The 12,271-nt window shown below is 38.8% G+C and overlaps 2 protein-coding genes across 2 annotated transcripts; one reads left to right on the plus strand and one right to left on the minus strand.

Moving 5' to 3' along the window:
• The first annotated feature begins 5,731 nt into the window (after positions 1-5,731).
• On the plus strand, positions 5,732-7,789 carry LOC117933813 (ribosome-binding factor PSRP1, chloroplastic). Its single transcript, XM_034855358.1, has 5 exons — positions 5,732-6,065; positions 6,258-6,401; positions 6,505-6,753; positions 7,149-7,257; positions 7,348-7,789. The coding sequence occupies exons 1-5, from the start codon at positions 5,802-5,804 to the stop codon at positions 7,476-7,478; spliced, it is 897 nt and encodes a 298-aa protein (XP_034711249.1). The 5' UTR covers positions 5,732-5,801; the 3' UTR covers positions 7,479-7,789.
• A 289-nt stretch (positions 7,790-8,078) lies between these two features.
• Positions 8,079-11,778, minus strand: LOC117933812 (subtilisin-like protease SBT3.5). Its single transcript, XM_034855357.1, has 10 exons — positions 11,670-11,778; positions 11,495-11,586; positions 11,288-11,385; positions 10,738-10,896; positions 9,989-10,659; positions 9,802-9,872; positions 9,339-9,575; positions 9,137-9,251; positions 8,869-9,061; positions 8,079-8,781 (listed from the first exon to the last, which is right to left on the minus strand). The coding sequence occupies exons 1-10, from the start codon at positions 11,775-11,777 to the stop codon at positions 8,210-8,212; spliced, it is 2,316 nt and encodes a 771-aa protein (XP_034711248.1). The 5' UTR covers position 11,778; the 3' UTR covers positions 8,079-8,209.
• Positions 11,779-12,271: the final 493 nt, after the last annotated feature.

A 12,271-nucleotide genomic window follows, 5' to 3' on the forward strand; every position in this document is an offset into this window, starting at 1 on the left:
AGTGTCTATTCTTAAGATCACATCTTTTTAAGAACAGAACCCGCTCTTTCCCCCTCCCATCGTCAGAGAGACTAAGAAAGATGGATACCCCTCTACAACCTAAGAAGATCCATAGCTCTTCATCAAGCGTATAATGGATTCAAGTTGGTTCCCTATCTGGTGATTAAGGCATGTTGTTATATATATATATCCTGTATCTATGTGTTTGGTGTTAATGGAGAATATAGAAGTCCAACAATTGGTATCAAAGCCTGGTTGCATTTCCCATTTTCACCAAAACCTTTTTTTTAATAAACACAAACAAAAGGTCCAGTGCAAGAGGAGGATTGGGAACGCTGCTACAGACGTCATTCAGGCATCATTTAGCCCCTACAAGAGATGTCGCTCAGGGCGCCATTACAAGCGTACTTCAGGCGCTGTTCAGACGCCATTTCAGGCGCACTCCAGATGCGGTTCAAGCGTGGTTCAGGCGTCGTTTTCCCATCATTCCATTTTGGCGCCGCTGATGACGCTGTTTAGAGACATTCTTAGGCTCCGGTGAGGGGTGCCATTTTGACGCTGTCTGGTGGTTGGAAAATGCGTCATTTGGCACCGTTTTCAGGCGTTCCATGCACCGTTTTTAGGCGTCGTGGCGTTCCAGATGTCGGTGAGGAGCTCCGTTTTGGCATTGTTGCAGGCATCCTTACGACGTCGCTAACGTTCGGAGAAGATGACGTCGTCTTAGTGTCGTTCGGCGGTCACAGAAGATCGATTTGGCGCTGTTGTCGGTGTCGTTTCGCTGTGGGTGCCACTGTCGCCATCGTTGCGATGCTAGTTCTAGCGCTAACGTTGTTTGGCGATGGGAGAACACCGGTTCGGGCAATCGAAAAGACACCGTTTTGACATCGTTCCTAGTCGACGACGCTGTTTTGGCTCCGCTGAGGCGCCGATGCAATGCCGCCTGGAGAAGCCACTGCCGGCGTCGGCTCTCCATTACAGCCTGCGACGCCGCTACCGATGTCCTTTGGCGATCAGAACACCACTGCCGACGTCCTATGGCACGAGTGTAACCCTCTTCACAGTTGGATTCAAATGGAGCCTCTGAATGGTTAAAATGGGCCAAATTTGTCTCAAGGCCCAATGTTGAATTGCCCACCTATTTCTTTTAACAAAATGGGCTTCTCTCCATGGCCCAACATTCAACCATTTCTTTTGCAAATTGGGCCACTACATCATGCAATGAGCCATATGGCCCAAAGGCACTTAAGTGATAAAGTATGAGCTTGAATTTGTAAGCGTTTTGGGCCATCTTTGGCCTACTTTATCATTTAATGATGAAACTTCTTGGGCCTCAAGAAGCAGCTCAAAATTTTTTTTTAGATAATGGGCCCTCAATCAAGGGTTGAACAATAAGCCCAAAAATCACTTTGGCTGCACTATTAAATGAAGGCCCAATTTATTGAGTTTACTTGATGGGCAATTCATTTGAATAATTAATTAATTAATTAATTAAATTGTTTCTTGCTGAATTTGTGTTTAACATTTCAAAATAAATAAGTTATGTATATTTGTTGCCAAAGTAACTTGTGTTACGTAATTTTATTTATTTTTGAAATATGTATGCATGTTATTATTATATAAAACAATCGGCCCAAAGGAATATTATTTTAATATAATAATAAATAAAGTAATCATAAATATGTGACATATAAAGTTTATCTTGCATGATGTATGTCAGTTCAAAGACAGACATATTGTTTCGGTTTTATTGTCAATATTTATGAATTAATTTTGAAAAAGATACCAATTACAAGTTGATATTTTTGTCCAAAGACTGGATATTAATGTTTGTGCTAGGTATCTTGTAATAGGCCCACATACGTATACATATGTATGTTAAATTTTTTATTTATTCATATATGTATGATATTTTTGGGACTGATTGTTGATGGGATTGAGAAACCATTGAGAATCAATTGTGATAATAAGGTCGTAGAATTATATTCTAAGAACAACCGAAGTTCGTCAAAGTCCAAACGCATTGACATCAAGTTCTTGGTTGTAAAAGAAAGAGTTCAGAGTCTTCAAGTATCAATTGAACACATAAGCACAAACTCCATGATTGCAGATCCGCTCACTAAGGGTTTGCCACCCAAAGTACATAATGAGCATGTCACATATATGAGTGTTGTACACATTGATGATATGCTAGTATAGTGAGAGTTTGTATTTAGATTTTGTGTTTATTTTCTTGATGTGATATTATGTTTGTGTTATCTGTACATACCTTGATTTTAAAAGAGTATTGTATTTGAATACTCTAAATTGAAATGATGACTTTCAGAAACAGTTTAGCATCAAGTGTTGAAAGTAGAATTTGACTATTTTTAGTCATAAAGTAGGACCAATTGGAAATAGACATATTAAAGATCACATTCTATGTAATTTCCATGCTACACATCCATACTTGATCCATGTTGCTAATTTTGTTAATGTTGTGATCATTGATGGGTCTAGTTATAATTATGATTAACGAAAACCACTTTAATCTTATGTTAACATAATTAGTAGACCGGATTGTTTAAGGATATTTGAATAGGATAGCAAAGATGAGCTCAATGAAGTATTATCATGAACATTGTTGGCTAATATATGTAGTCCAAGTGGGAGATTGTTAGAATAAATGTGGACCCACATCATATTAACCATTGTTCAAGATTTAACTATCCATATATATATATGATTTCTATTTGATCTAGAGTATGGATCACATCATGTGTAGAGCCCAGAGCTATAATGGGTCTTAGATAATGGGCCTAAGACTCGCGAGGCCCAATAGTCCAAAGAGTATGGTCCTTAAGGCATAGAGGGTATAAATATAAGGCTAAGTGTCTGTTTTTAAGATCACATCTTTTTAAGAACAGAACCCGCTCTTCCTCCTCCCATCGTCAAAGACACTAAGAAAGGTGGATACCCCTCTATAGCCTAAGAAGATCCATACCTCTTCATCAAGTGCATAATGGATTCAGGTTGGTTCCTTATCTGGTGATTTAGGTTGGTTTCCTATCTGGTGATTAAGGCATGTTGTTGAATGCTTGATATATATATCCTGTATCTGTGTGTTTGGTGTTAATAGAGAATATAGAAGTCCAGCAATAGTGGGTTGGGAATAGTGACCTTTTCTGGAAGCAACCAACATGTGATAGGTGGCATGGGAATATTCTGCAAGCCCTTAGAGGAGAGCTATAAGGGAAAGGGAGAGTTGGAAATGTGGGAATAGATCATTTTTTCGGTGAGAAAAAAATGTTGAGTTGAGCATGAGACAACGGAGAAGAAAGGTTTCTTAGAGAGAGCTTGAAGAAAAGGAAAACCAGTTGAAAGAAGAAAAAGAGTAGAGCAGAGAAGAAGATGAACTCATAAGTTTCCTGGCTCATTTTTGCTAGAAAAGAGTTCTCCCAAGTGCAAGCATTATGGATTTTATGTTCATATTTCTCATTACATTGTTCTTCATGCATTTTTCTTGTTGTTTTTAACTTTCATTCGCTGCTTGGATGCGACTACTCTGCTATTCTCTCATTTTCTTTGATTTCACTTGAGAATATCATGTGTATGGGTTCATCTTAATCATGTTAATGTTCTCTGTCATTCCCCTATTCATAGCCCATGGATTCACATCTGAAATGAGGCTCAATATGTTTGCTATTTGGTATTTCCTATTTGTTTCTTGGGATTTACCTTGTTTTAACCTCTGTTTTTTCTTCTTTTGTACACGTTTTTTTTTTCTTTAAATTTGTGAATCACCTGTTGAGTTGTGTGAGTCTGGAGAGGGAATGAAAGTCACTACACTGAAATCATGCTTTGGAGTCATCAATATTTCTTCGAGGAATTGCAAATCTAAGCTTGGGATGAGAAAATGGTTTTGTGGAGTAGGTTTCCTGAGATAGGGAATCTTCTGCACATAAATGAGTCTTATGAAGCTTTTGAACTTGGCCCGGTAAGAATCTGAATATCATCACCTGCCGGATTCTAGTGAGCCATCACCACTACCAAGTTATGCTATTTTGAGGTGTAGAGAGCAATGAGTACATTGATCATAATGGCTCATGGGATCAGTCATTTGCATTCTAAACGTCATAGTCTACCATGTAGCCAAGCTCTGAAACCATGCCTCGTATCAATGTAGATTGGCAATCGCCTCAATCTCTTGCTCTCTTACCTTGTATCTCCATTTTTAGTCTCGGCTCATGCAGAGTGTGAAAGCTTCAATGGCTGAAAGGCTCTGGGTTCTATGTTTTTGAAGCTATGAATCAGGACATTGGGTTCTATTCTCCTTGATTTTTAATAATTTTCTGATTTTCATTTTTTTTATAAGCATGAATAATTCTATAATTTTAAATAATGAAATTTATGGAGTTAATTCATGCTAAAATAAATTGGGCTTTGGTGGGACTCAACATATGAGATTTTCTCATTTGTTGATTGATTGCTATGCTTGATTGACTTGCTTTGTTTGGTGATACATGTGATTATTTTGTATTTGTTTACTAACCTTCATTTTTCATGAAGCAATCAGCTCACTACTCAAGTATACACCTTGTCTTTTTTGTTCATTTGATTGTTCTAAATTGATATCCTTCTAGTATCATGTTTAATCAATCAATTGTCACACTTACTTTAACTTAATTAGTAGAGACCTAATTCTTAAGGCTTAGAAGGGTGCTGCGGTTTATCACCGTACATTCCCAATAGGTAACCCGATCCCCGGACTCAGACTCGATTTTTCATAGACCTATTTTTTCTTTAAGAGTCACATTTAGAGTTTTTTTTTTTTTTTTTTATATTTTGTTTTTCCCTTTAAAAATAAAACAAAAATAAGTTATTACTTCAAAAAAATTTCAAAAATCATTTTTCAAAATAAAAAAAAAACAAGTCGTGTGCATGCGTGCAGAATGCAAGGTCCACACTTATTTATAATAAAGTCCACACTTATTTATAATAAAAATTTTGTTTTCAAAAAACAATGACATCAAAACTCAAATGAAATAAACCATGAATCATAACCATGAAAGTCTTGGAAATGAATTAGTAAAGCTTCCAAAATTTCTGTGGAAGATAAGAATCATAAAAATATCTATGGTGTCGCCGGAAAGTCAAAATTACCCATTTGGGTAACAACACCACCTTATGGGTTCCATACCAACTACCAAACATCCTAGTCTAAATTTAAATATATATATATATATGAAAAATCTTTTCCCAAAACACTTATAAGATTTTTTTTTTTAAATTATATTTTAAAACTCAATCACTCATATCAAATTTGAATGTAGGAATGGAATCAAACTTGTTTGAGACATGGCACCTTCATCCCAACTTTATATTCATTATTTAAAATAAAAATTAAGATATAAAAAATATTTAATTGTAAGTATAGTTAATAAGGATATAAAATTGGATTATCTATTAATCCAATTGGTCCGAGACTGGTTACTCTCATCTCATTTTTGTTCTTATTATATAAACTTTTTATTTATTTATTTTAGATTATATTTTGTTTTAGCAAAATGATAAGAAAAGGAAAAAAATACTAAATAAAATTATTTTCCTTAAATTATTTTTTATTTAATTATATAAATAATTAGGGTAATTAGGGGGCAGGCAAATCGACAACTGTCACGTGCCATAGGTTTCTCTGCAAGTTTATCCTGTTTGGATAAGCTGAGCCACGTCTGACATCATATCTTCTTCGCCTTTCTCAAAATTTTCGCCCACTTTCCCTTTCTTTTTTCCATCCATCCAAACGCTCCCGACTTCACCCAACAATGGCGGCTCCTTTCGCTTCAGCTGCTCTGCAAACTGCTTCCTTCCATCGCCAGTATCCGCCCTCTCCATCTCCTTATTCATCTTCCTTTTTAGCTACATCCAAGTCTCTCCGCTCGCTGTCCAATCTCTCCACATCTTCTGGCGGCTCCTCCATTCTCAAACTCAATGCAACCACTCGCCAGACCAAGCCACTGGCTGTTCGAATGTCCTGGGACGGTCCGCTCTCGTCGGTTAAACTGATCCTCCAGGGCAAAAACTTGGAGGTGAGTTACTTTACCCTAGTCCCATGTTTGGTTGCTGAGAAAATGGAGGAAAATGTTCGAGATAGGAAGATTTTTTTTTTCTTTTCCTGCATTTTTCTCAGAAACCAAACAGAGCTTAATTCTCTTGCTGTATTTATGTTTTCAAATATTCTAAACTCAATTCAAGAAAAAATGTTTGCGTGAATTCGACAGTTAACTGATACAGTTAGGAGCCATGTGGAAGAGAAAGTGGGGAAGGCAGTTCAGAAGCATAGCCATCTTGTGAGGGAAGTGGATGTTAGGTTGTCTATTCGAGGCGGAGAGCTTGGGAAAGGCCCCAAGATTCGGAGATGTGAGGTGCCTTCAAATAGCAATGTCTTAGTATTCCCAGTTCCATTCGATTTTTCGGGTTTTTGGGGTTGTATTGAGAGGGTTATTGTGTTTGGATTTGGTTTCTTAGGTGACTTTGTTTACGAAGAAGCATGGAGTGGTTCGGGCCGAGGAACATGCTGAGACACTCTATGGGAGTATTGATATGGTGTCTTCTATTATACAGAGGAAATTGAGGAAGATTAAGGAGAAGGATTCAGACCATGGTCGACATATGAAGGGGTTCAACAGACTGAAAGTGAGGGATCCAGAGACTCCATTAGTGGAGGAGGAAGCTGATGTAGTTCCTCAAAAAGAGGATGGGGACCTAATCAATGAGGTTGTCTCTTTATGTATTGCTTAATATATTTTCTTATTTATCTGGCTTCATAGGTCCATTTCACATTTTCATGTTCATTCTGAGTTCATCATCATCATCATCATCATTTGCATGAATATTTTATATCCTATTCAGAAGCACAATCCATAGTTGATTGAGGTGCATCAAAGCATGAAGATGGTTTTTGTGCCTAATTTGTGTGTAATTTAGCTGAATGCCATTCGATATTGCTACTTGGAAAATTGTTTGGTGATCTTGGTGATGGTTTTCTTCACACCTGAGGATCACCACAGCAGTCCTTACTGAAATTTAGGGCTTTTATTATGTCTGTTATTGATTTTGAACCTATATCTTCTGTCTTGAGCTCATAATCACTCTGTGAACTCACCTTTCAGATTGTTCGGACAAAATACTTTGACATGCCACCTTTGACTGTACCTGAAGCCGTTGAGCAGCTGGAAAATGTTGATCATGACTTCTTTGGTTTTCGAAATGAAGAGACTGGTATGGAAGATCTCACATCTTTTTATTTTCATATTTCATAATTCGATTTTGTGCTATCTGATGATTGAATTTCTTACGCCTTCGTTTCAGGTGAGATTAATATTTTGTACAAAAGAAAAGCTGGTGGATATGGGCTTATTATTCCTAAAGAAAATGGCAAAACTGAGAAATTAGAGCCTGTGGTGGTAAAGTCAGATAGGGAACCTTCCTTGGCAGAATAGAAGAGACAAACAAAGGGCGATCCTTTTGTAAGATAACTTGAAGAAGTTATATTTTGAAATCATCTGACTCTTCTCAATGGCATTGTCATATGCTTGTGCCAGGGCATATATAGACTACCTGTTTAGGGTTTTAGATCAAGTGAAGAGAGCTTTTGAAATGTTTGAAACATTTTTTTGTCGAGACGATGATTTTTGTAAAGATGAGATGCACCATCTGGTGCCCAACTTACTGAGACGAGAAGGATCATTATGTAATTACAATGCATTTGTGTACAAATTACCATCTCAGTTATTACTCCTCTCTTTCTCTAGTATCATTATATAGTCACAGTGCATTATAGACAAATCACCATCTTAGTCATTACTATCCCTCTCTCTCAACTAGTGTTTTGCTCATTGTGAAATTTGTCATGCATCAATGTGTCTGTTAAGTTGTCATTTCTATTTTTGTAGGTTAATTTTTTTTTTTTTTTTTTTTTTGCTTTATTTTGTCTCTATCCTTGGTTACCAATTGGTTGGTGCAGAGTACCAAGGGACAACCGTGTTTACACGATCTAACAAAATGATTCAGAACAACACAATCATTGATGAAATACAGCATAGAGCAAAAGAAGAAACAATTTTATTCATCTGATTTTGATTATCATAGAGTAGCAGTTTCCTTATTACCAGAGTTCTATATTTTAATTTTCAGCCAAAAGGTGGACATAATCACAGCAGCTGAATTACTTTTAGCTGTCATTAGCATAAGATTCTTCGATCATAGTTCTCACAGATATGGGACTTCTCACTGCATGCACCCCATCAACCCAAGTCAAGCTCCCAAAAGAGTATTCTGTGTTCACCTGGTGAATTGAGGAAACTGTGACACTGAAGGTAACAGTTTTGATGGTAGAGTCAAAAATCAATGTATCAGGTTTTACTGTTATGGTTATGCCTGCTGGGGATATGATAGAGGCTTTGTATGTGGAGTTGACAGCTCCAACATTTGTGACGTTTCTGGTGAGAGAGGTTGAATTTTGGAGGCTTGGGATGGTTATGGAAGGAAGATTCAAGTCAAGAATAGAATGCTCTCGAGTGGGGCAGCGTATGGATTGTTCTGTGAACTGAAAAATGGCAGAGTTGTTGTAGCCCAAGGTACAGAGATAATGAATATAATCCGCTGTACCCATGTCATACACTAGACCAGGATCCGCTGCTCTATTCGGATTCACAATTCCACCTCCAAAATCAAATGGATCAGCGAGCTTTGTTGGATCTCCCTGGGCAAAGATTGGTTCTCCAGACGGATCAGTTGTCCATCCTGCAATAAGATGTTTTTAAGCACCCAGAGACAGTGGATGGGGGGTGTTTGTGAAGGACATAGCAGTGCAATGGAATGGACATATACCTGTTGTGACAATTGCTGATTTAATTGCAGCTGGGGACCAATGTGGGTGCAGGGATTTGAGTAGTGCAACAATGCCTGCAATGTGAGGAGTTGCCATGGATGTTCCCGATAGGAAAGCAAATTTGGTGCTCTTTTTCAGATAAAAAGGTGGAACTGCCCCAAGTATTTGGGCACCTGGACCTGCTATATCTGGCTGTGCCATTCAGTGCCCAAAATGGCTGTCAGTGAAATTCTAAAACGAGAATTCTCAAAATCCTAACATGGTTACCTTCAAAACTGCCGGACTGGGGAAACTTGGCCCTCGAGATGAGAAGTAGGCCACATTGGTTGGCACGGGTTTCCCAACATGTGTTTTAGAAGGGCTCAGCCTTACATGGGGATGCCTGCACAAGCCTCTCAACAACCAAGCTATATGAGGATAATGATGATGATGATGATGATATTTTTTGTGATAATGTTGATAATGGTACCTGGTCGAACTGATGTAGTAGAGTATCTGGCTTCCAGTTTCGTAGCTTACTTTAATACATGGGAAGTCGCTGATGCATGACGCCTCGGTGTTTCCAGAATTCTCAGCAATAATTACCCCCAGGCCACGAGCTTCTTTCACGAAAGATGCAGCAAATTCTGTCTCAAATGTACCTGAAGTGAAGCAGAGCGCCACTTTTCCAGCCACTGAAGTGTCATTCGGTGACATACATAGACGACTGCTGCAACAGGTGAGTGGTAGTAAGTATATAGAATGAGCTACACAGACAAGTGAGTCATTTATTTTGACGTCTAATAATTTTTATGGACTCGATTTTAAATGTAGGCCTTCCAAGAGGTGGGATCCGAAGTGACAGTGCAGGACAAGGGATCAATAGGGCCCTGAACAGAAATAGTGAAACACCAAGTTAGAACAGAAGGTTGCTGTCCTTGGAAGATATTTACCCAGCACTCTCGACATCTGGGTACACTAAGCTAGCGAAGCCTGTATGGTTTCCAATGAGCATGGCTTGACCCTGCAAGTAACCAAGTTGTTCAATAATGCAACAGAAAGAGCTGTAGGAGTGAGTCATTAATATAAATTTTATTTTATGTTGTTATGCAGTGCAAAATCCAGATTATGGAGAATTACCATGACGGTGCGGTTGTTGCCTAGTGTGATGGGTGTAGGGAAGGACCGATCAATGCTGCTAGCTGCTACAGTTAATATCCACGGTGCTGTATTTTCTACTGTTTGAGCACTTGGGCCTCCATTTCCTGCTGCACAGACAACCGAAATCCCCTGTGACACAGCATGGAATGAACCAATGAGGATGCTATCAGGTTTGATAATTTCAGTGAAGATGTCGTCGTAACCGATTGAGACTGATAACACATCTACTCCGTCGTGTATGGTTTTGTCAAAAGCTTTCAGTATATCAGCATCTGAGCAGAATCCCCCGCCCAAATTCCAGCACACTTTATACATGGCCAGCCGAGCCCCAGGTGCGCCACCCCTCACTGTTCCAAAACCAAGCCCATAGTAGCTGGCATTGACCACAGGAGAACCACCAGCAATAGAAGATGTATGTGTACCATGTCCAAGTGCGTCTCTCGGGGACAAGTATTCTAGGTATTCAGTGGTATTCAATGGCTCTCCAATCTCTGCTTCAAGTCCCTTTAAGAAATAACGAGCTCCAATAAGTTTTCTGTTGCAGTGCTTTGTTGCATTGAAGCTCTGTCCTGAGCTGCAGCCACCTTTCCATCTAGAGGGGATTGGCCCCAGACCTTTATCGCTGAAAACTTTTGATTCGGGCCAGATCCCTGCTCACAATTCAAGTGGAGGCAATTCAGTTTTATTCAGACATGGAGACACGCAGACACAGGGGAGAGGTATAGAACCTGAGTCAAGAAGACCAATGATGATTCCATCACCCATGTTGGTTTCATGCAGGAGATTGGTGGAAGAATGTGAAGAGGAGAGGCCAAGGTAATCCCAGCTCCTTGTTGTCTTCAGCTTATGAAGGCGGGAGGGCATGACTTGAACCGCACCAGGTAACTCTGAAACCAGGACAAAGAGGGAAAAACTGTAAATACATTATATGGAACAACAAAAATTGCTTGTAAGATGACCGATGGGCTTTTCATATTATGCCTGTTTCCAAATACCGCTATGGACCCTTTTTACCCTTTACTTGCCTTCAATAGAAATGGCCCTCAGAGGACGGACCAAAGGCAGCCACCTTACTTACTGCTATATGCCTTTTGTTCAGGCTGCCATTCTGATGTGAAACACAAATCCTCATTCAGTGGTGGCTGTGCATGCAGTGGATTCAGGCCATTGCATACGATGTGTACCATGCATGCCATTTGATGTCAAAGGTATATCATAAACCTAGAATCTAAAGCATTCACCAGTAGAATTTGTAATCTTTGTGACATGGAAGATTACCTGAAACTGCTTGTGCTTGAGCTTCTGTCAACTTGGCTGCAAATCCAGAGAAGCCATGTCTGTAACTGTAGATCATGGAATCTACAGATGCTTCTTTGCTGCATCATGAGAACATGGTGAACCAATTGTTATGACACTGGACTATCTCAGTCTAGAATTCCAAACAAAAACATATAGATTTTGACTCTTTCTTTCTTCCCGTTTTACCTTCCAAGAACTGTAGTGAGCATTTCATGATGAGTGTTGGTGATGAGTTCTGGATCATGGTACTGCCTCTTTCCCAAATAAACAATGTGGACCTGCGGGTTTCCATGGAGAATTTAGTGATATGGAAGGTGATGAAGTTAGAAGAGACAGTGATTAGAATGATTCGATTACTTACCTTTCTTTTAGCTTGTGCAGGAGATACCGAGCTAACTTTCTCGTTTAGAATCAAGATCAAAGAAGCTAAGAAAATTAGTATGAGACTTCCATGATGGACTGAACTCATTGTGTGTGCTAATGGAGCTTGTGGCTCATGCTATACAACAAGGGAGTCCAATAACTCCTTAAAAGGTAGAAAAAGGATGAGTGCACGGACCTCGACCACGAAGACATGGTACATTTCCAATCTTCGGAAGATTTTTATTATGCACAGAGGTCACTTTCCTGGAATTATGTGAGATTTTTCCATTGGGAGGCTCACAGGTGATGTTTTGATTGGTCGAGAAATGAGAACGATGTTTTTAAGTGGGATTTTTCTCAATAGTACGGTAATTTAAAAAAGTTATGCTTAAATTACTGTAGTAGAAGAAGTTATTACAAATATACGGTAGTTTTTGCCACCTAGGAAAGAAGATTTGCCACTTAGAAGAGAGGAGAGAGGAGAGAGGTTCAGCGGATAATTTTTTTTTTAAACCAAAATCATCTTTTCAAATTTTCAAAGGAAATCGTCTTTTCAAAAGACGAGTTCCATGAAAAAAAAAATTAGTATTTAAAAAAATT

The sequence above is a fragment of the Vitis riparia genome, chromosome 16 (assembly GCF_004353265.1).
Source record: "Vitis riparia cultivar Riparia Gloire de Montpellier isolate 1030 chromosome 16, EGFV_Vit.rip_1.0, whole genome shotgun sequence".
Taxonomy (NCBI): Eukaryota; Viridiplantae; Streptophyta; class Magnoliopsida; order Vitales; family Vitaceae; genus Vitis; species Vitis riparia.

Bases quoted from the DNA above. Each gene is read 5' to 3' on its own strand.
- LOC117933813 (XM_034855358.1), top strand. From the start codon at position 5,802: ATGGCGGCTCCTTTCGCTTCAGCTGCTCTGCAAACTGCTTCCTTCCAT. The intron at 6,066-6,257 runs GTGAGTTACTTT...TGAATTCGACAG, and splicing joins TCCAGGGCAAAAACTTGGAG to TTAACTGATACAGTTAGGAG. The intron at 6,754-7,148 runs GTTGTCTCTTTA...CTCACCTTTCAG, and splicing joins ATGGGGACCTAATCAATGAG to ATTGTTCGGACAAAATACTT.
- LOC117933812 (XM_034855357.1), bottom strand. From the start codon at position 11,777: ATGAGTTCAGTCCATCATGGAAGTCTCATACTAATTTTCTTAGCTTCT. The intron at 11,587-11,669 runs GTAAGTAATCGA...GGAAACCCGCAG, and splicing joins CTGCACAAGCTAAAAGAAAG to GTCCACATTGTTTATTTGGG. The intron at 10,897-11,287 runs GTAATCTTCCAT...TCCTGGTTTCAG, and splicing joins TCAAGCACAAGCAGTTTCAG to AGTTACCTGGTGCGGTTCAA.